At 36.7% G+C, this 24,060-nt stretch overlaps 3 protein-coding genes across 3 annotated transcripts; 2 read left to right on the top strand and 1 right to left on the bottom strand.

The window, feature by feature from the left end:
• The first annotated feature begins 12,792 nt into the window (after window positions 1-12,792).
• On the top strand, window positions 12,793-13,491 carry LOC129755958 (uncharacterized). The gene is made up of 3 exons (XM_055752676.1): window positions 12,793-12,929; window positions 12,986-13,189; window positions 13,265-13,491. Exons 1-3 carry the CDS (start codon window positions 12,843-12,845, stop codon window positions 13,472-13,474), a joined length of 501 nt encoding a protein of 166 aa, XP_055608651.1. The 5' UTR covers window positions 12,793-12,842; the 3' UTR covers window positions 13,475-13,491.
• Window positions 13,492-13,562: 71 nt separating this feature from the next.
• On the bottom strand, window positions 13,563-18,087 carry LOC129756486 (zinc finger protein 134-like). Its single transcript, XM_055753386.1, has 6 exons — window positions 17,851-18,087; window positions 14,624-15,403; window positions 14,348-14,567; window positions 14,095-14,252; window positions 13,922-13,980; window positions 13,563-13,836 (listed from the first exon to the last, which is right to left on the bottom strand). The coding sequence occupies exons 1-6, from the start codon at window positions 17,956-17,958 to the stop codon at window positions 13,575-13,577; spliced, it is 1,587 nt and encodes a 528-aa protein (XP_055609361.1). The 5' UTR covers window positions 17,959-18,087; the 3' UTR covers window positions 13,563-13,574.
• Window positions 18,088-18,946: 859 nt separating this feature from the next.
• Window positions 18,947-21,440, top strand: LOC129754481 (signal recognition particle subunit SRP72-like). Its single transcript, XM_055750582.1, has 3 exons — window positions 18,947-19,184; window positions 19,424-19,673; window positions 19,730-21,440. The coding sequence occupies exons 1-3, from the start codon at window positions 19,076-19,078 to the stop codon at window positions 21,354-21,356; spliced, it is 1,986 nt and encodes a 661-aa protein (XP_055606557.1). The 5' UTR covers window positions 18,947-19,075; the 3' UTR covers window positions 21,357-21,440.
• The last annotated feature ends 2,620 nt before the right edge of the window (window positions 21,441-24,060 follow it).

The following is a 24,060-nucleotide window of genomic DNA, read 5'->3' as shown; positions in this document are numbered from 1 at the left end:
TGGACCATGCTAATTACAGGATCATGGGATCAAGACCACCGTAAATGTGGTATAAAATCTTAAGAAAAAGATCACAAGGTGTAAGAACCTTGTAAGGACACCCGGAAATAGATTTTGGACGTTATTTTTAAATCCAAGGTGACAGGTTCCGCCTGGCTGTAAAATGTTGTAAACAGAGATGCCAATGTGCCTGATTTTTCAGGCATTGCCTGATTTTTCAAGGCTCTGCCTGACAACCTGATAAGCCATTGAATTTTCCTGATTTTCGAAAATATGCCTGATTTTGCCTGATTTTTGGGAATTTCTTGAAAAACGGGCAGTGAGGACCTGGATTTGGTACCATAGCTGAAGTGAAAAAGTGAAAATGTGGCTGAATCAAAGCAATCGAAACATTCCCGTTAATTCTTATTTGAAAAAGAGATTTAAGAGCAAGTTCACTGGTGTTGGGAAAAAGTGGTAGAAATTTTAAGATTTTGAAAATTTTACCATGCAAAAATGTGTTCAAGATCTTTGGACGTTGTATTTTTTTACAGTAGGGGAGAATGAGGATACTTGATCCCTGGGGATACTTGATTCCTTAGCTATATCTCCAAACTGGAATGTCGTACAAAGATCAAATGTTCTAGAAAAATGTGCCAAATGGAACAAAACAGCAATGGTTGAATCTCAAAAAATTTTAAGAAAATAAGTTTTTGGGTTATTGAACTTTGTTTGAAATATTTCACAAAATGTGACTTGAAGATCTTTTTTTCATCATTTTAAAATGTTCCTTACATGGAAATATTATAACAAAAATATTTATTCCAATACATCAATCTTTCGAGTGTAAAACGAACTTCAAAATACAATATTTTCAAAGCGATGGAAAACTCCCAACTTTTTTCAGAATAAGTTTTCTAAAATGTTGATTTTGGGTACAATTGATCCCTAATATTTTCTGTGGACTGGCGGTTTTAGCATTTGTAAAATGCTAGCCATCATAACTTCGAAAAATGTACGCTTAGAGTTAAGGAAAGAAGATCTCTTCAAAGAAACATGAAGTTTCACTGAGATCCTATGTGTGGGTGAACGTTTTTAATATATGGGTACAAATGATCCCGGTATATTCTTCTTCTCAATGGATCGTGGTCATTGCTGATTACGAGATTACTGATATTTATCCAATAGCTAATATTCATCCATCAATTATCTGAAGAGAAGGTAATTGATTTTTTCTTGTTTATGAAAAATTGCGCCCGTAAGTATGCAATGTCATAAGGGTTGAGAATAAGCTATAGAATTTTTTTTCTGGCAATTATAGATTGTGAAATGAAAACAAACATGACCAAAATAGTCAATTAACATTCTATCTTGGAGTGTTGTTTGATTTTTTTCCATGGATTAGGGCTTCCTGAATAAAGGATCAAGTCTCCCCTAACTTCAAAAATATCGCTTTTTTTTTTACTCCCACGAAAATGCTTCTAGTTCATCTACGGGTTCAAGTATCGTTCTAATTTTAGGATCATAGAAACTTGAAGTTACACGCTGTCAGAAAATGTAAAAGAGTGCTAATTTTTTTCAAAAAGATATGGTGAATATAAGAAAAGGGGATCAAGAATCCCCACTCTCCCCTACTTTTTCTATTTCAGCCGTATGTGATAGAAATATTGCTATTTTTGCATCACAGCATGCGAAAATACAACACGTGTTGTAGAAAAACTTGAAGGCCACAGATCTTAAAAATGATTTTGAATGGCAAAATTTTCAAAATATTCAAAAAGTGACAAAATTTCTATCACTTTTTCCCAACACCAGGGAACTTGCTCTAAATGGAATCTTTCGATTGCTTTATGCAGTAGAATTATTCAATGAAATAGTCTAACTACACATATTAGAGTGAAAATGTCAAAAAAAGGTCATCACTTTGAACGAAATTTCCGTTACTTTAACGTTGCCTGATTTTGCCTGATTTTTATTTCGCCAGTTCCCTGATTTTTTAAAAGAAATGTTGGCAACCCTGGTTGTAAATGATTGAAAATCCTATGGAAGCCTCACAACATAGATATTGAGTGAAAGGGCTAAACGAGTAGAAGAAGTATATCACTGCTCGACGCCATCTTCAAATCCAAGATTCCGCTTAACGTAGCGTTGCCATCCGTCCCGCAAAAGCGGGCATGTCCCGCTTTTTTGTTGAATGTCCCGCTGTCCCGCTTTTTCTTCAAAATGTCTCGCTTTTTTTCTTGGAGAACTTTTACTAAATTAACTCACTAACACTGGAAAAAATCAAACTTAAATCTTAATTTGAATTTTGTGATGAACAGAAATCTTCCACATACGTCTTTTTCTCAAAATGAGTAGCATTTTTAAAAGTTCATTTTAAACAATAGCTAGAAGTTGGTCACTTTTGGTAAATTCGTCACTTTTTTAAAGCTGGTCACTAGACTGCCTCAAATGACCCGACTTTTGAAAAAGTTATACGCTGCAGGCTAAAATTGATCCTGGGTCTAGTACAAGATCTCATGCCAAATTTGGGCCAGATCGGACCACGGGAAGAGGTTGCTCAACGAGCCTGAAGTTTGTATGGGATTTTGAGACATTTTGTTCGAAAGGAACATGAGAAACCAGTTTTCCGTCAATAACTTTTGTCTCCTTCGACCGATTTCTTTCAAAAACGGGTTTTCTTGAAGCCTAAACTATGACAAATATTTCATCCGAAGGTTTCATTTCAATTAAAGTTAAGATAAAAAAGTTATTAAGCTTCAAAAATTGGCTAACTTTTTTAAGGGTGATATTCATCACTGTTTTAATGAGGCGACTAAATGTCCGACCAGGACACTCAATCTGAAATACATGCCGTTTCGTCAAATAATGACCGATTTTAACCATTGATGTTGCGCTCGATTGCAATTTTTGATTTTTTTTAATATTTGAGTTTGAATGATATACACTTGATAGTTCGGAAAGAAGTAAGGGCGGAAAAATGCTTGACAATTTAAAAGAAAAATTGCATATCCACAGGGGCTTAGGAACATGACTTGACGATTTGTGATGCCAATAAAAAAAATTAGTTTTTCATCAATAACTTTGGTTTCCGTCGACCGATTTCTTTCAAAAACAATTTTTCTAAAAGCCTAAATTATTATAAATATTTCATCCGAGGACTGCATTTCGATAAGAGTTAAGATAAAAAAGTTATTAGGCTTCAAAAATGCGCTAACTTTTTCACGGTGGTATTCATTACTGTTTATGAGGCGTCAATATGTTCGACCGCCCCGATTCATTGACAGTGATGAATACCATCCTTTAAGAAACCGTTTTTGAAAGAAATCGGCCAACGAGAACCAAAGTTATTGATGAAAACAGGTTTTTCATGTTTCTTCCGAGCAAAATGTCTCGAAATATCATACAAACTTCAAGCTCGTTGAGCAACCCCTTCCCAGTGATCCGATCTGGCCCAAATTTGGCATGAGATCTTGTACTAGGACTAGCATCAATTTTAGCCTGCAGCGCATAACATTTCACAGGTTCTGAATTTCCCATACAAATTTGGGGCAGTCTATTGTACATATTTCCACATTTGGGCGACTCAACCGCCAACAATCTTTTTTAGATCGAAAAACACATGGACCAAGGTTTTATGATGCCAATAAAATGATAATTTTTCGAAAAGAGGTCCTTTTGCATTTTTCTCACGTTTTTATTATATAAGCTGTAGCTTTCTTTTGATAGAGAATGAGGGTGAATCTTTTTATTGGCATCACAAATCGTCCAGTCACCAGTGGTCACTCACCAGTTACTTTTTTTGAAATTTGGTTACTATTTAAAAAAAAATCATCCAAATTTTGTAGGTAGGTTCTTAAATTATCTGAACTATGTTTTTTTTAAATTGTATTCCACAGGTCGGACTTGATTATCCGCTGATTCGATTATTCGTATTTTAGGACACAATTTCTTTCATAAAAACGCGTTTTTATCAACGTTTATTTTTCATCTTATTCGATGAAGCTCTATTACAATTTGCTTTGTTTTTTTTAATTACATTAAAGTGGAATAACTAAAATAAAGTGAAGTTTAGTTGAAAATAAAGATTACGAGCTTACACATTAAAATGTGGAATTTAATGTTCAGGAGAATGAATTGGAACATCAATTTGTTTAAGATACAAAATTTTGATTTTTTCCAATAATCAATTGTTCCAAAAGGGTTTTTTCTAAAGTCTCATATGAGGCCCTTGAAGTCTAAGGGATATAAATGCATAAAAGCATATGTCGAGAAAACACGTTTTAAATTGTTATGTTTGGCCATTTTCCATATTTCTCGAAAATTTGTTTTTTTTCTGTTGAACGTAGGAGTACTAAAATCCTAAAAATTTGAAAAACTTACCAAATATAATTTAAAATATAAAGAATAGTTTGAGATTATTAACTTAAAATCGACCATGTTTACACTTTTACCCCTTTGACTCTGAGGACCTCATACATTTTTGCTTCGTAAATTTCACTCGAGCTTGGACGTTTTACCACACACGAATAGGGTTTCAATACGGGTTTTGAATTTATTATTTTTCGAAAAAATTTCATGAATGTTTTTCGTGAATTTCTTGGGTCCTCAGGTACAACATTTTTTGTTTTAGTTTTTGTAACTAAAAGATACTAAGTTAGGTATAAGATTAGATAGCTCAGTTCCACAATAGAAAAAAATATTATGCTTATTATCAGATATTTAAAAAAAAATCCCGTTATAACCTTAATGATGAGATTTTCTCATGAAAACGTTACTTTAAAATTTGCTGAAAATATGGATTTGTTTTGAACTTAAACCAAAAATAATAAAAAATCTCAGGACCTGAAAAAACAAATAATGACTCAAAATAAGTCAGTCTAGGAGCTTATGAATCCGCATTTAAAAAAAACTGTTTTTGTTTAACAGAACTGACAAATTGATTATTCAACCTTCTGGTTGTTATTTTTGAAGTCTCTATTGATATAATATTTGACGTGATGTGGTCACTTATTTTGCTCTAATAAAGAAATATTATGATTCAGTTAAGTGTTCTTGAAACACGTTCAACCAGTTTCTGAAGAAAATATTGTTCAAATAGGTTTAATTATAGATTATAGAGTTATACACATTAATCTTAATTAAAGTGTCTTCTATTATAAACCACCTTTTTTTACTCATTTGTCCAAAAGTGTATAAAGATAGAAGTTTTATTGAGTTTTTAAATTTTTAAACAAATTCCCAAACCAACTTATTTTTTATACAAATTACACAAAGATCTTTTACGCGATATCAAATACACCGTTTACATGTACGACTTGATTTTTTTTTAAATAACGGGTTTATTCGCGAGAACCTTGGAAAATAACGGTGCATATGGCAAAAAACAGTGTAAAAAGAAGTCATGCAAAATTTTTTTTGGAAAATCAATCCGCGTTGCAAAAACTTTAGTGTACTTTCTATGAACAACTTTGGCTGATGATGTTCGTATAAGTTTCATTACAAAATTAGACTTTTTTTTAAGTTTCTTAAATGTCTTTTTTCATGAAATGTCCCGCTTTTCTCTGAAAGTATCTGGCAAGCCTAGCTCAACGTTAAAATGCTGTAAAGCAGGGGTGGGCAACCTTTCGAAGCAGCGAGCTAATTTGAAATCTTTTCGACAAGCCGCAAGTCAAAATAGTTTTGGACAAAAAAGTAACTGAAAAAGCAAAAATGAAACGAATTCACCAGTTTAAAGAAAATGGAAATTCAACATAGTTTTTTTTAATATAAGGTGGATAATATCAGACGAAATTGAATAGGTACATCACCAAATCTTGTAAATCGATTTGAACTTTTTCACAAATATTCATTCTTACTACTTAACAGAAACATCATTTGTTTCCCTGTTTTAAGGACTGTGGTTCGTTAAAAGGTTTAAACCGTTTTCAAGAAAAAACACTTTTTTGTTCGAAATGTAATTATACAATTCGTCATTGCCTCAGTTTATGGAGCTACATATATACAAAGCGATAATTTACAGTGAGAAAAATATATATTTTAGCAAATTATTGTCTTCACCGCGTTGGACGTTGAATCGTTATTGAAATTTATAGACATAAAACCTTTGTCTGTGCGCATTTCCGAAAAGTTTCTTCACAATTCAAATTTGTCTTGAAGATCCGATTTTTTCTACTGAAGATGAAAAAACTGTTTTTTCATTTGAGGTTTCGTGTAAAATAGAGACTTGTGTGTGCTCAGTTTGCAAGTCAGTTGCCTCCTGAGCCGAAGTCAGCGAGTTCGAGCCCAAAAGAAAACATCGGACACAGTTGCAATGGATACCGTCAACTGGGGCATCACGCACTTTTCCACTTCAATGGCTTCTAAAAACTTTATGTCCATAAATAATCATACCGCTCCGCTTGTATGTATATCTAAAGTTTTAAGGTTGATGGAACATCAAGTTGACGTAGTCAGAAAAATTATTGGTATCACCATTTTATTTTAAATTTACAAAAACATGCGATTTTACCCTACTAAGAAAAAGGGGTAAGTTGCAACAAATTTGGTTTTAGTGAAAAATCAAATGAAAACGATTGAAAATTTAAAGGTTTATATATATTTGTGATGTCATAACGTATAAAACATCAATTTCAGTAAGTTTTGGTTTTGTTTAAATTAAATTTTACATTTTTTCTGCCAAACATGGGTTTATAAGGAAAAACATAAGTTTGCTGCATACATTTAGGCGTAAAAAATACTACAAATAATTCTACCAGTTGAAATCATAAAAAATTATGTTAAGATGGATGAAATTTTAGATTAACAAACGCGTGATGCAAAACAATCATATTCCAGCATATGGAAACGAGTTTTAAAAGGTGAACCTTTCATTTGCATTTTTATACATTTTAGCCCAAACTGAATTATAAAAATATTTATTTAAAAAAATTTGGTGATTGTCTGAAAAATATTTTTACACTAACAGTGTTGGAATAGGATAATAAAAGCAATATAAAGTTTGTATGAGATATCATTCAAGCCAGTCCATCATACTGGGTGAAGTTTTTTAACGGCATAGAAAAATGTTAAAATATTTATGTACATCTATTGCTTGATTTTTTTAAATTATCTATGAGAATCAAAACTTTTCAAAAAAAACTATCTCACAATGTGAAAAAAAACATGTTATCATCATTTTGTTATCATTAAATGATAACTTTATCACATTATATTAAAATAAAAATTGAATAAATGCTGTTGTAGTACAAGAATTTTGATGTTGCGTGATGCCCCGTTTTTCAATAGCTGTCCGTCAACTGCAGCATTGGTATAAAGTCCCGGATTCCATAAAGATGGTAAAACGACTATTATCGAAAAAAGATAAATCTAGACATAAAACAAATGAAACTAGAAGAAAGAGAAACCATAGTAAAATATGAAACATTAAGTAGAAAATAAATAACACAAAACAAAACTGAATAAAATTGGGTAAAACAAGGTAGAATAAAACGGAAACATTTAAAATAAAGAAAACAAAATAAAATAAGGTAAATACATACCTCAAAAAGACAAAACGAAAAAAAACTAGTTTTATTAAGTTGCCAATAGGTAAAACTGGATGAAGCAATACAAAACATAATAAATCAAAATAAAACAATATGTGGCGTCACGACACGACAATTACGTCAGCCAATCAGCGACACGCAATAGCAGGTAGCAGCCAACTACCGGCGACAGACAATAGTAGACTACCAACAACAACAACAGAAGACGACAGATAACAGCGCCAGCAGACAATAGCGAACAACAATAGCAATAACATACAACAACCTGCATGTACAATAGCGTACACGACACATTCGATCTCTCACACACACATTCACACCAAACAGTATAAATAGCCAATAGGTGGACTTTATGACAAAAATTAAAAAAAAACTATGACAAACATAGGGGAGGATGAGGATACTTGATCCCTGGGGATACTTGATTCCTTAGCTATATCTCCAAACTGGAATGTCGTACAAAGATCAAATGTTCTAGAAAAATGTGCCAAATGAAACAAAACAGCAATGGTTGAAGCTCAAAAAATTTTAACAAAATAAGTTTTTGAGTTATTGAACTTTGTTTGAAAAAATTCACAAAATGTGACTTGAAGATCTTTTTTCATCATTTTAAAATGTTCCTAACATGAAAATATTATAACAAAAATATTTATTCCATCTTTCGAGTGTAAAATGAACTTCAAAATACAATATTTTCAAAGCGATGGAAAACTCCCAACTTTTTTCAGAACAAGTTTTCTAAAATGTTGATTTTGGGTACGATTGACCCCTAATATATGGGTACAAATGATCCCGGTATATTCTTCTTCTCAATGGATCGTGGTCATTGCTAATTACGAGATTACTTATTTATCCAATAGCTAATATTCATCCATCAATTATCTGAAGAAAAGTGTTAAAATAATTTGTTTTCTCTTGTTTATAAAAAATTGCGCCCGTAAGTATGCAATGTCATAAGGGTTGAGAATAAGCTATACAATTTTCTTTCTGACAATTATAGATTGTGAAATGAGAACAAACATGACCAAAATAGTCAATTAACATTCTATCTTGGGGTTTTGTTTGATTTTTTCCATGGATTAGGGCTTCCTGAATAAAGGATCAAGTCTCCCGTAATTTCAAAAATATCGCAATTTTTTTACTCCCACGAAAATGCTTCTAGTTCATCTACGGGTTCGAGTATCGTTCTAATTTTAGGAGCATAAAAACTTGAAGTTACACGCTGTCAGAAAATGTAAAAGAATGCGAGTAGCTAAATTTTTCCAAAAAGATATGGTGAAAATAAGAAAAAGGGATCAAGTATCCCCACTCTCCCCTATTTATTTTTCCTAAATTTAAAAAATTACAAATATGACAAAAATTACAAAAATTATTAAAACAAAAACTCAATAGTTCTTAATTTTATTCTTTTTGTCATTTTAGTAGTTTCTCATTATTTTTTGCTTATTATTAATGACAAAAATCACAAATATGACAAAATATCAAACACAACACAAAACAACAAAGACGCTCAATGTGTCTCAAACATGATGAGAAATGAACCACAGAGATAATCTGAAATAATGGTCATTTAAGTTTCAATCTTCAACTTCTTGATTTTAGTCCTAAATATCCATTTCCTGAACGTGAAACAATGATAAGATTAAGTTAAATAAAAGCGATGTACTCATTAAGGAGCAATATGGACTACCAGTTATTTTCGAGACATACGTTTGAGAAAGTGATTTTCAATAATAAATACATGTCAATTATAAAATCTTTGCCGGATTAACTTCACATAAAACAATCTTTTGGAAGTATCGATGTTCATCAAGATTAATTGAGGGTTCAAAAAATAATCAGTGTCATGCAGGGAAGTAATTAAAAATATTCTATATATAGGAAAACCGAAGGGGAAAAATATTCAAGAAGTGTATTCAACTTTTGAGTACGGAGAACATGTACACAAAGCTTTCATTTTTTTTATTTCTGAGGTACGGGGAGGTATCTATCCGAATCTCGTCACACTCACTAGGAGACCGGTTTTGCGCAGTGGTCACTAGACCGCTGCAAGCTTTGTATGGGAAAACAAAATTTTTCATTCAAAAATCGCCAGAGATTTTCTGAAAGTTCCAAAAAATATAACTTTGGATGAAAAATGTTCCTTGATTCTTGCAGTAAATTTCTTGCGAACAAAGCACAAACCTAAATTGTACCCCAGAAAAGATATTCAATGTTATATAAAAATTTTGTTTTCAAAATTCATTGTTTTAATTATATCGTTTTTGACTGCTTGTTTGAAAGCTGTGTAACAGTAGGATGGAAATAAAAAATCTCAAAAAACTGCTTTGCATTGCCTGAGAATTCATTGATTAATATAACCTTTGCCATACATTTCATAAAATTATTAACAGCTCTAGCAAGCAAAGTCTGCCATTTTTGAATACTTTTCAATGGATTTAGATTTTTTATTTTGAAATTGTTATAACTTTTTCCATGACATTCTGAGCTGCTTGTCATGTAAGCAAAAAATGAAGCTTAAGAATAGTCAAAACCAAAAATAAAAGACCGACTTCATTTCAAGCTTATTTGAATTTTCTGGTTGATTTAATGTGCAAAAATTTCTTCTTCCATACAAATTTCCATACAAAATTGAAACGCGTTGCGCTAACTCAGGAATCAACCAAATCATCTCAAATTTTACACTGATGCTTAGGGACCCAAAAGGCATCGAAAAAACATATGGGAGCAAAAAGTCATTTTTTGCAGCGGTCTAGTGGTCACCCTTGACGTGAAGAACGCCTTCAACAGCGTCAGTTGGGCAGTGATTTCGTCGTCGCTCATCCGTATGAGGATTCCGGCATATATCTGTAGGATGGTGGAGTGTTACTTCCGTAATCGACAACTACAGTAGGTCTATGAACAGTGAGGGACTGGAAACAGTGAGTGTCTCGGCAGGGGTTCCACAAGGAGCGATACTTAGCTCGGTATTGTGGAACATCGTTTACGACGAACTGCTGAGACTACGTCTCTCCACGGGAGTGAGACTTGTGGAATTCTCAGACGACGTGGTTTTCCTGGAATCGGGCCCATCAACCGAAGAGGTCACAGTAGCGGTCGAGAAGGTGACAAGTTGGTTGCGCTGCAAGATCTTGCGTCTGGCTCACCACAAGACCGAGGAGGTGCTTATCACCAACCTGATTACAGCACAATCAGGGACTATTGCAGCTGGACCGTGCGCAAGTACCTGGGGGTGATGATCAACGACCGGCTGAGTTTTACAATCCACGTCGACTACGCCTGCAAAACTGCTGTTTAGACATGTGGCCTCGCCATTCTGCCCAACCTTCGGTGACACAGGCGAGACACCAGAGCACGTAGTATTCAACTGTCCGAGGTTCGAAGGGGTACGCACTAATATTCCTGCCGCCTGCGGAACAGACACGACAGCCGACAACATCGTGCGGAGGATGTGTGAGGATGCCAACACTTGGCGCGTGGTCAGCGATGGGTTCACCTGGATCATGACTGCCCTGCAGAGGAGTTGGAGCCAGCACCAGTCCGCGACCAGTGTATGGTGTCTCTTCGCCGGGAAGCATCTGAGTAGTTTGTGACCAAACCTAGCAGTAAAGCATACGATAAGACTTTACCTTCTGCGTATGCCGAGCTGCCATGACGTGACCTTCTCCTCAGTCGAACTCGTAGGGGGTAGAGTATTCACGTCGCAGAGTACTTTCGGGTAGAGTGGTCTGACGTCGCCGTTGGATGAGCTACTCGAGCCGGGTAGGATGACATCACCGTCGGGATTCATCTGAGTCGTAGGCGTAAAACACCCGTACGTTTGCAGCGACAGGCGCGAGTCTAAGAAAAGTTGCTCTCGATTCGGCACACGGCGGGCACAACCAAAGGATGGAGGGAGACCGGAACACGGTCGTAATAGAATGCCCTTTCGGCGGGGAGTCTTCGAGTAGTGTGCGTCGCGAACGTTGTGTAGGATACCTCCATCGCTGCGGAGTATCTGAGTAAAACGCGCTCCCTACAACGGAAGCTGCGGGGATAAGACTTTACCTTTTCCGCAGTCGAACTCGAAGAAGGAGGAGTTTTGACTTGAAACCGAGTCAGCCGATGAGCGTTTAAGCGCGGACTTGGTCTCCCATCACGGGTATAGCCTTCGTTCTAGGTCCGGATGGGAATTATCGCCCAGGTAGAGTTTATGGCGTAGGGGTTCATAATATCTAGAGTCGACCAATTGCACCCATGGACCCAGAGTAGCATACTGGGGAGACGCGATGGATCGTCGCGCCTTTGGAATGCAATCCCTAAAAAGAATTAATCAACTAATAAAAAAACTCACTTGCAATTCAGTGCCTCATTGTAACTTATTCTCGAAGCTTAAAGCTTTCTTTTTCATAAGCAAAATTAACAAATTAGCTATCACTTTTTTATTAACTAAAGTAAACAACTAATGCTACTGATGATTGTTTTTCATAAGCAGAAATCTAAACCTTTTCAAGTGGTGGAAGTCTCAATCCACCTCAGTTTTTTTTACATAAGCAGAAGTTTCACTCGCCTCTCGTTTTTTAACAAAATAACCAAAAGTCTTAAGCAGAAGTCTCAATCACGACTAACACAAGTTGAGGTTATTTTTTATACATAAATGAACGAAGAAGTCCCATCCTTCTTTAACTTCTTCACCAGTCGCAGTTTTTCAGAAAGGCATTTTTTTTCAAAACCAGCTCAATCAGTTGTTAATGCTGTTAGTTATTTTATTTATTTTTATTTAGATGGTTTTCCGTTTCAGGACATAACCTGATGAAAAATATTCCTCAAATTCATTTCGTCCATGGCAACCGTTCTCCAACTTCTCGGGCATCCCACATACTTAACAGCAACTGTTGATTAAACCAGAAGTCCCAATCTGCTGTACCTGAGCATTGTTGCAGGTCTCTTTACAAAATGTTATCTGAAAGGTCAAATTGTAATGGAGGAAATTCGTGATTCTTCCCATATCCACTCACTTATCGATCGTTCAGCGCTAAGACGATTAAAAGTTATGGAATCACTCCTTGCTAAAATTACGGAATACAATTCCCAGAATGAAGCGATTTCGATGTATTGACAAGTGCAATTGCATTGCGATTTTTCAGCTATCAATCTTTCTAGCGGCCCGAACGTGCTCTAGCTGATAATGATGTTATCTAGATGTTATGATAAGAATTAGACAGAGCTAGAAAAGGCTCTCTTCATCATTTGTTCAGTTTCAAATACGATACCGAAGAAACTCGTTGGCGCGGCTAGCATTTAGGAGCTATTAAGGTACCTTTTTTTCGGAGAAATATGAGCAATATGGAGCACAACAATCTGCCCGATTGGAATACAAACGAAACCTACCGACCGGTACCCCAAATGGAACTGGCAGAGGATGTAAGGGAAAAATTTATATTTTATTTTTCAAACCTTATGGGATTTGTTGTTTTCAGACCAAGAACCCACAAGATGCTGAAAAGAAATTACCTCACAGAATACGAAATGGATCAAGTAATATGTTCAGTCAAAGCATTTTTGACCTTACCTTGATCACGATCAATATTTGTCAAATTTGTTACATTCTGAAAGTGGGTCCTGAACTGGGAATACTGTATTACATAATGCTCGGACTGTTGGGCGTTTCTCTTTTTTTGCTGGTAAGTGGCTGATATCGTTTTACCTTCATCGATATATGTTATCTTTTTTTTTTTAAATCACGTCGACCATTTCAGTGTATCCATGGATTCATGGGACTGTTCGGAAGACTTCGCTGTAGCTCGCCACTGTCCGACAGCTGTTTCAATTGTCTGTACAATACTTCGCTGTTCATGGTTGTTCTGGTATATCTCGTAAATTTGATCTTCAACGTGCTTAGTTTGAAAGAAACCGAAGAAAAATGTCAAATTATTGTGAACAATATCAGGAATCGATCTGTTACATAAATTTAAGATACACAAAACGCGTCTAATTGAAGTTCAAATCGAATATTTTATTACAACATTCAACCAAACAATCTAACTATTATGCCTCAAACTACTAAAACTATCCGAAAATTTCTCCATCACTTTCGATTCCTGAACTAACGAACTCGACCATTTCAATCTTAACCTCTGACTTTTTATTAGGCGATTTGACTGCTGGTTTCAGAAAAGCAGAATCGAGCACGGTGTTATGGGTACGTGTTAAGTGTTCCTGCAAAGCGAGTTTACGTTGATATTTCTCATCACAGAGGGGGCACTTGTACTCCTTGGCATACTCCCTGTAGATTCCCTGGTGGGCCTTTAGGTGGGTCATCATATTGTACCTAGAAATAAAGTGAAAATTAAAAATAAACGTCGGTTAGGTATCTAGCACGAACAATCCGTTTAATACAACAATACACGACATACCTTTGGGCGAACTTTTGCCCACACGTGGGACAGGCGAAAGGTTTCTCACCAGAATGTACCTTTGGAAAGAAAGAGCGCGGGTTTAACCTTATGCCAAAATTAAAACCGGTAACAGACAATTGAAAGTTGGTACTGTTCTGTTACAATGGGTTTTATAGGAGAAATTAGCTTACCCGCATGTGGCGCTTCAGATGAGAACTAGACCGTAACATGTAGCCGCAAACTTCACACTTCTTCTCTCGGATATTTCCGTGGGTTAATTTGTGCATGTGAAACGAGGAATAATGAATGAACTGTTTGCCACACGTATCGCACTGGTATGGTTTTTCACCTACGAGAAATGGGAAGTAGAAATGAGTTTTTCTAAACGTTCAATTTTTATTTTGTAGAATATCGCTTTAACGTATGGTTTATTTGTATATTTACCGGTATGCATAGGTACATGTCTGGTGAGTGCTCCCTTGTGATTAAACTTTTTCCCGCAGAACGTGCAATCGAAGTTGGACGTTCGATTATGTTTGGCAACGTGGGATGCCAACGCAGATTTGGTCTTAACTGTTAGGCCACAGATATCACATGTGTGCGAAACATGCAACGCGGAGTCCGCGAGATCAGCCTCTTTCAAGTGATGCTCATTTTGATGACGCTGGAATGAATAGATTTCAGTGAAAAGTCCACAATTTTGTTAACGTTCGAAGATACCTTCAACTGAACTTTGGAGCTGAATTGAACGTTGCATTCCAAACACTTGACAATCCTGTAAAAAATTCGCTTCTTTGGAATTTTGTTGACTACTTCCGACTTGTCCTGAAGCGCATTTATGTCTTCCACATCATCCTTTTGAATTTGTGGAAAATTTTCGTGGATTTCGGCTTCATCGTCTTCCAGTCGTTCTTCATCTATATATTCAACATCGTCAACGACAAAATCTTCACGCGTTTCTCCTGCTTCTTCGTCTTCAACTTCCTCATATTCAAGGACAGCCAGGTGGAGATCATCACTGGATGTACTCGTTTTTCGATGAGAGTGCTCTTTCATTTCATCGATAGACGAAAAGCTCATCCCACAAGTGTTACATTTCATGGATACAAACTTTCCAACACTTTTGGTATCGTTATCAGTCATTGTATCGGTAACTGTGTCTTCGTCCTTTGCCGATTCACTATAAGCTTCATCCTCATCCTCCTCTTCAGGAATTTGTTCCAGCTCAACAAGATAATCGGCCGAAGAACTTTCACTGCGCTGTTCTTCTTCTTCTTCTTCTTCTTCCTTCAGACTTGCTGAATCCAGCACGACTCTGTCGTTCCCGGCCATTGCCAAGCTCTTGCGCAGCAAATCCGTAAACTCCTGCTGGATGATCACCGCCTTGGTGTAGGCCGCATCGTAACCGTTCAGCTTTACCATGCACTCGTGACAAATCACTGCTGTCATCAGACTGGCTTCGTTCTGGGTCAAATCGCTTTCCAGGAAACGTTCCACTACCTGAAATAATTAATTATGGTTTTGTTAACTATAACAGTTTTCATCGTAAAAATCTTGAGTAGCCAAATGATAAAATATAAATTGATAAAAAATCCAAAAAAGATAACTAGAGCAAACATGAGAAAAGTTGTATAAATATAACAAAATTACCAAAATGACAGAATTGACAAAAATCACAAAAATGACAAAAAAGTTTTACATAAACTACAACAGTAACAGATTTTAAAAAAAAAATAACAAAAATTACAAAAAAAAACAAAGTTACAAAGATGCAAAAATCATAAAAATTTAAAAAAAGATGTTACAAAAATTATAAAACTTACCAACGTTACAAAAATTAAAAAATTTAAAATTAAAAATATTACAAAAACTTGAAGAAAAAATTACAAACATTACAATTACCTAACAAAAAAAATTAAAATTAAAAAAAAAAGAAAAAAATCCAAATCGACAAAATTGAAAAAAAAAATAACATAATTGACCAAATAAACAGAATTGACCAAATTGACTTTATCAAATTGACAAAATTAACGGAATACACAAAATTTACAAAATGAAAAATTTGACAAAGATGACAAAAATGACAAAATTATCAAAATGCCCAACTTGCTCAAATGGAAAAAATGACAAAATTGGCAAAAATTACAGACGTGACAAAATAGACAAAATTGGCAAGATTTGACACAATTGATAAAATTTAAAAAAATTGATTAAATTGACAAAATTAACAATACCAAACAATACTGATAAAATTTTTGAAAATTATCAAAATTGACTAAATTTTAAAAAAATACAAAATTGAAAAAAAATTACAAAATTGACTGATTTTTTCACGCGGTACGGAATTTGTCTTTAACGTATGGGACTTGGAATATTTTCGCTCAAAAATATGCATTTATTTTGCAGGAACTTTGTTAAACATTTTAATACACTCGGCTGAATGAATCTTTTGAAGTAAAACGCATTAATAAACACACATCTGATTAAAAACAAATTAGTTAAATATTTGTATAAAGTAAAAACACTTGTTTTCAGAAAAGCAGCCAAGTGAAATTTTAATAATTTTAATCGTTTTGGAATTAAACTAGGTTTAGGTCTCGGTCTAGGTCTCTCTAGGTCTGACGGTCTCATAAGATATTGTTCAATTAATTTAATGCAAGTGTGAAAAATGTTGCATTTGTTTTGTTCAATACTTTCAGAAAATTTGGGAAAGCGCCTTAGTTTATACTATCAAACAACCTCAAATTTTCTGCATGTAAACAAAACGCCTTTCTGTATGCAACGCTTCAGCATCTTTCAAATATTTAAATTTTAACCCTAATATTTAGATTTATGCTAATTGTAATTTCTATTGTTTTCTTATTTACATAAGTTTGTAATTGATGGATTTAAATCTCAACTTTTGATCGAATGCAAAAAAGAGGATCTATTTGCATAATTTTGAATTTCACTAATTTTTAATTCTAGAAAAAACATAAATCTAAAATCATTATTTATCTAACATTTCTGTACCAACACGTGAAAAGGATCTATCTCCAAAAGTAAACAAAAACCATTTTCAGTACCTCGCGATAGGCCAACACTTGCACTACTTAACGGTAAAACCCTTTTGAGAAAATAAGATTCCGTTACATTAAAAACTCAATTTGAGTAAAGGATCTATAAACATTCTTAAACCAGAACTGCCATTACATGGATATACACCCTTTACTCCGAAACCATTTTTCGCTACTACTCCGCAAACAAACTCAAAATAATCAATTTAACTCTTTATTCAACATAAAAACATAGTTACAAATGAATGCGAGCTTGTAACTAAAGCTAAAAATAAGAAAATAGCAAAGGGTGTATAAACAGGTTAGACAAAATGTTACGTGAAGTAGGTTCTATCTACGATAGCGCGTTATTTTTTCATGAAAATTGATATTCCTCTATTCCAACATATAGAGGATGCTTCTAAAAATCGTTTGTCTTTCATAAAAATCAAATATTTCAAGTGATTTTTAACTAGCGATTTGAATTAGGTTGTATTTTTTTCAAACGCGTTTTTCTCAATACGCCTTCATGGATATAGATCCTTTTTGTGTGTTGGTGAATATTTGACACTTTATTCAACATAAAAACATAGTTGCAAATGAACGCGAGCTTAAAACTAAAGCTAAAAATGAGAAAATAGCAAAGGGTGTATAAACAAGGGAGATAAAATATTACGTGATCTAGGTTCTATCTACGATAGCGCGTTGTTTTTTCATGAAAATTGATATTTCTCTATTCCAACATATAGAGGATGCTCCTTAAAATCGTTAAGCTATCATAAAAATAAAAAATTTCAAGTTATTTTTAATTAGCGATTTAAAATAGGTTGTACTTTTTTCAAACGCGTTTTTCTCGATTCGCCATACATGGAGATAGATCCTTTTCACGTGTTTGTACAGATTTCAACTTACCTTATAAATGGTAGTTCCTGAATATTTTGTCGTGATCTGCAACAGGTTCCTGAAAAAGTGCGACGTCTCCTCGGCACATATGAAACACTTTTCCGTCCCGTTTTCCATGATTCCGGCTCAATGTTGATCTACTTTTTTGGGATTTTGGCTTAGTTGCTTAAAATTGTGCCAGAAACTGTAGATAAACTCAATTTAATGTTAACATTTCGAAATTTCTGTTGGTTTGTTTACGATGTTGCATTGAATCGATTTATTTTGTAAACAATAAACAAAGCGACACCACAAAAGATGATTAAGCACAACATAACTAGTTTTTAACCAAATGCCACAACTGAAAAAAAAATATAATTAGGATGTTACGCAGCAAAACATGCAAAGCATCTTCGAACGATTATACCATTTTATTCGGAATTGTTGGTTTTCTATAGAATCGTCGTTTGACTATTTAAAAAAACGTTTGGTTACAATTCTTATTTATGCGGGTAACCTTACACCGTCTTCAATAGAAACTTCAAAGGGCATCAGTATGCATACCAAATTTGTTTGCTTCTTTTGGTTTGGAATTCAAATCGGATAACTATGCAATTTTCAATTGAATTTCATAATCAGATTTTTATAATTCAATCTGATCAGTAACCGCATCATTAAAATCCAGGGGGGTGACAATCTGGTTCTTCTTGCGAACAAGAATCTTTTCCTTTTTTTCTATCCATCGGGAGAAACGTTTATGGTGTTTTCCTCTCGAACCAGTACAGAGTTGAAAAAGTCCAAATTTCAACCAATGAGGAACCAGAATGATGATTGTGTTAGTGTGCAATCATTCATAATTCTCTAGGTTTTGACATCTAGTCCGGTTCCTTGACAGCAAAATGTCAGGTTTGTTATGGGCCCACAAAATCGTGGGCCCGTAATTTTGATGGTTGTCAAAATCAATGACAAAGGATAGGGCTGTCACCCCCCTGCTAAAATCACATTATTTTCCTCAATCCAGAATATCAATTTTTTGCACAGTTTTGAACATCTTAGAATCAGCGTGTATTTCAACCGATACAAATTTATAGCAACCGAATTTATAGCTTCAAGTCTGAACCCTGCCAGCTTGTCATCATCGGAAAAGTTCGTGCATGGTGGAAATCGACTAGCAAAAGTGGTGTGAATTGTGATTGAATTTCGTTGAATAAAGCAATATTCTGATCCATTTCTGGTTCCGCGACTCGGAGGAAACATGTCAAAAGCGGAAAATCGCGAAATAACCATCCGCCAACTGTACACGGAGCTGAACAAGCAGGGTTCCAATGGCGAGTATGAGAAGGCACTCAAATCGGCCAACAAAAGTAAGTCGATCATCATCATTATCATCATTGACTCAATTTGAATCTTTACAAGGTGTGCTCGATTTTGTTACCTTGATTTGAATGGATATTGAAATTTAACAAAATGATATTATTTACAATTTAACGAATGATAGTTTAACTTTAGCAAATGATATTCAAATTCAACAAATAATAATTTAAACTTAACAAAACGATAATTGAGACTTTACTAAACACTTTTGCAAAATGTTTTCCAACAGTTTTGGCCCTGGAACAGAACGAACAGAAGGCGCTCCAGTGCAAGCTAGTTTGTCTAATTCAGCTGAACAAGTTCGAGGAGGTGATCAAGTTCCTGGACAGGACCCAACCGTCGCACGATTGTACCTTCGAGCGGGCCTACTGCGAGTACCGGATGAACCAGCCAGAGGCGGCCTTTAAAACCATCCAAAACAGCGGCATCAAACCACTGCCCCCAAATCTAAAGGAACTGCAGGCCCAGATTCTCTATCGGTGGGTTTTTTTATTGATTCATTTTCAGTTAAAAATGATTTATATTTTTTTTATAGTTTGGAAAAGTTCGAGGAATGCTTCGATATGTACAAGGACATCATCAAGAACACCCACGACGATTACGATGACGAAAGAACCACCAATCTGAGTGCGGTGGCCGCCAATCTGAGTATCGAGGGTTCGAAGAAGGAGGTTCCAGCTTTGCGCGAGGATACCTATGAGTTGACATACAATGCAGCTTGTGCCGTGGCTGGAAAGCAGCAGTTTTCGGAGGCAGAGAAAAAGCTGCGTACCAGCGAAAAACTGTGCCGCGATTTTCTGGAAGAAGATGGAGCAACGGAAGAGGACATCATGGATGAGCTGGCGATCATTAAAGTTCAACTGGCTTACTGTCTGCAGATGCAGGGCAAGAGCAAGGAAGCTTCTATTATTTACACTGATGTTTTGAAGCATAAAACCAACGATCATGCTTTGACGGCAGTCGCCAGCAACAATTTGGTGGTCATCAACAAGGACCAAAATATGTTCGATTCCAAGAAAAAGATGAAGGCGGCAACTTCAGAACAAGCCGAACACAAACTGACCCTAAAGCAAAAGAAACTGATTGCCTTCAACAATTGTCTGTTGGCTTTCTTCACCAATCAATCCGATTGCCATCTGCTAGCCAGTCGTTTGGGAAATGCTTACCCGGATTTAGAATTTCAATCACTGCTCATTCGAGTCAGTCAACTTGCCCGGGACAAAAAGTTCAAGGACGGTATCGAGTTGCTCGAAACCTACTTGAAGAAGCAACCCAAACAGGAGATGGAAGTGAAATTTGCGATTGTGCAGTTGCACCTTTTAGCTGGCAATCGAAAGGCTGCAGTGGAGATTCTTCAAAGCTTCGGAGAAGCGAAATACCGTGCTGGAGTCGTTTCTGCCCTCGTTACTCTATATCTTGGTTTAGACAACAAATCGGCAGCCTCTGACATACTAAAAAATGCCGTCGAATGGTACAAAAAGAACAAATCAACTGCCGGAGGCGATTTAACCGATATGTGGCGTCAAGCAGCCAGCTTCCATCTGCGTGGAGGTGAACCGGAAACTGCCGCAAAAAGCTTGGAAGAACTCCTCAAGAACAATCCCAACGACATGAAAATCCTGGCGCAACTGGTCATCGCCTATGCCCAATACAACCCCAAAAAAGCTCAGGAAGCTAGCAAAAAACTACCTGCCCTAGAAACCCTAGCAACCAGCCAAGAAATCGATGCCCTCGAGGCCACCAACTGGATGATGATTGCCAAGGCAGTCAAAAAGAAAATTCCCACCTCCGGAAAAACCGACCAATCTCCAGGAACTCCCGGCAGCGAAATTACCAAGCAGAAGAAAAAATCCGTTCGCAAACGCAAAGGAAAACTTCCCAAAAACTACGATGCCAGCTCGGTTCCAGATCCGGAGCGCTGGTTGCCCCGATACGAACGGACCGGCTACCGGAAGAAGCGCGATCGCAGGGTGAAGGAAGTCATGAAGGGAAGCCAGGGTACGGCTTCCGGCCAGGCCGACCAGTATGATATGAGCAAATCGTACAACCAGAGCAAACAATCGCCGGCCACCCCGGCGGCACACGAAATGATTACCTCCGGACCGGCACCTCGGCAGCTGCCGCGCAAGAGCCAGCACAAGAAAAAGAAGGGCAAACACTAAAGTGTGGATTCTGCGCGCCGGACAGCATTTATTCGGAAATGGTATTTCAAAGTTTAGCTTTTTCAAATAAATATTTGCATAACAGTGGTTTCCGGTTATTAGCGATGACCCTCGTGACTTATTAAACTAGGCATTTAACCAACAGAAAAAAACATATATATATATATAAAAAAACATATGTATACAATTAGGAAGTAAGTATTATTTTTTACCGTTGGGTAGAATTTAATGGAAATTTGGGTGGATTTAGTTCATAGTGCATTGTCTACATCCTGCAAGTTTTAAAGTCCAAGAGAGAACAAGGATCTCTCGCATCGTTCCATCGCTAAAACGTTGGGAATCACGAATTCCACGGTGTCGCGAGTGATTAAGCGGTTCGAAGTTCGAGGAATGATTGAGTGAAGGAAAAAGTATTCCGTACAGCACCAAAAATCCCAACCGCGTAGTTGGGGCCTTCAACCGAAACCCAAACGCCTCCGTTCGAGATGCGGCTAAGAAGCTGCACCTAACCCGAAGTTTTGTCCAGAAGGCCAAAACAAAGGCTGGGCTTCGAACGTTCAAGGTACAAAAGGCCTCTAATCGCGATAAGAAGCAGAACAAGTCTTCAAAATTCCGTGCCTGGAAGTTGTACCTCAACATGCTGACGAAAGTTGAATGTACACACTCATCTGGCGCAACCCCTTATAGTGTAGTTTTGACCCGTTATCGGAAAAGACTGGGTTAACTCCTTTTTCATGTAAAGTCCTTGTACCCCTTATAGTGTACACAGCATGTACGTCAAAGCAGAGGTGAAAATTAGTAATGTAAGCATGTAAAATCTACACATTATTTTGGAAGCCCGCTCTGCGATGTCAGCCCTTTGATGTTAGCCCTTAAAATGTCAGAAGTATGGAAAGAAAATAATAAAAACAAATCAGTTAGTTTTGAATTTCTGTATTCGGCAAGGAATCATTTTCATGCTCCTGTTATAGAATAGGAAAATATTCAATCAACTCAATCTATTGAACTGATCTTTCAGCATTAACCGATTCATTGAATCGTCGAACGAGATCGGTTACGGCAGAAAGAGTTCTATATTCTGAATGACAAGTTAAAAAACTACCCTTTATTTAGTAAGCCAGCTTTTCTAAATAATGTGTAAAATTGACTCGAGGAAACGACACTTTTTTTGACAGATCTCGGCTGTTCGCAATAATGGGTCAATTTTACAAGTTTAAGGTGTTGCGCCAAATGAGTGTGTAGCATGCTGCATCATGGACGGTCCTACGCCGTTTGGCATAAAGTCATTTGGCATAAAGCCGTTTGGCATAACGTCGTTTGGCATAAAAGTCGTTTGGCATAAAGTCGTTTGGCATAATGTCCGTTTGGCATAATGGTCATTTGGCATAATGGCCGTTTGGCATAAAAATATAAAAATTTATAAGGTAACATAAAATGTTGCTAAACATTAAAATACGTAAGTTTTTTTTCAATTTACCAATTTTCTAGGTTTAATCAAATCCCTAGGAAGGCCCCGTGTTTCTAGGTTTACCCAAAGCTAGGGACAATCCCCTAGCCCGGTCCGCAACGCGAAGCGTAAGGACCATACTTCATTTTAGTTCGAACGCGAAGCGTGAGGAGGCTTCCTCGAAATTTGGATCCATCATTTTAGGACGGCCACGTCTTTCTAGGTTTATTCAAAGCCCTAGGAAGGCCCCGTGTTTCTAGGTTTACCCAAAGCTAGGGACAATCCCCTAGCCCGGTCCGCAACGCGAAGCGTAAGGACCATACTTCATTTTAGTTCGAACGCGAAGCGTGAGGAGGCTTCCTCGAAATTTGGATCCATCATTTTAGGACGGCCATGTCTTTCTAGGTTAATTCAAAGCCCTAGGAAAGTCCCGTGTTTCTAGGTTTACCCAAAGCTAGGGACAATCTCCTAGCTTGGTCCGCAACGCGAAGCGTAAGGACCATATTTTATTTTAGTTCGAACGCGAAGCGTGAGTAGGCTTCCTCGAAATTTTTATCCATCATTTTATGCCAAACGGCTATTATGCCAAACGGCCATTATGCCAAATGACCATTATGCCAAACGACCATTATGCCAAACGGCCATTATGCCAAACGACTTTTATGCCAAACGGCGTTATGCCAAACGGCTTTATGCCAAATGACTTTATGCCAATCGGTATACAATCATCATGGACGACGAAACATATGTGAAGGCCGACTTCAAACAGATCCCCGGCAACCCGTTTTTCCATGGCCAAGGATAAGTTCAGCGTTCCGGAGCATGTCCGCACTCAGAAGATGTCCAAACTTGCGAATAAATTCCTGGTTTGGCAAGCCATCTGCACGTGCGGGAAGCGGAGTGCACCTTTCGTGACCCAGGACAAGATGAACGGACAGGTGTACATGAAAGAGTGCCTCCAGAAGCGGCTGCTTCCTCTCCTGAAGGCCCACAACGTCCCAATAATCTTCTGACCGGATTTGGCCTCATGCCACTACTCCAAGGACGTGCTGAAATGGTATGCGGACAATATAAGGTCAATTTCGTGCCGAAAATGTTCAACCCTTCCAACACTCCGGAGCTCCGCCCCGTATAGGTTTACGTGCAGTAAACGGTTGATTCACAGGTTGAACAGAATCTTATGACCGGGGCCAAGGTGCGGACATTTGCGGCCAAGGTGCGGACATTTGCGGCCAAGGTGCGGACATTTGCGAATGG

This window comes from Uranotaenia lowii, chromosome 3 (assembly GCF_029784155.1).
Source record: "Uranotaenia lowii strain MFRU-FL chromosome 3, ASM2978415v1, whole genome shotgun sequence".
In the NCBI taxonomy this organism is placed as follows: Eukaryota; Metazoa; Arthropoda; class Insecta; order Diptera; family Culicidae; genus Uranotaenia; species Uranotaenia lowii.
This window is presented reverse-complemented; position numbering and strand designations above follow the sequence as displayed.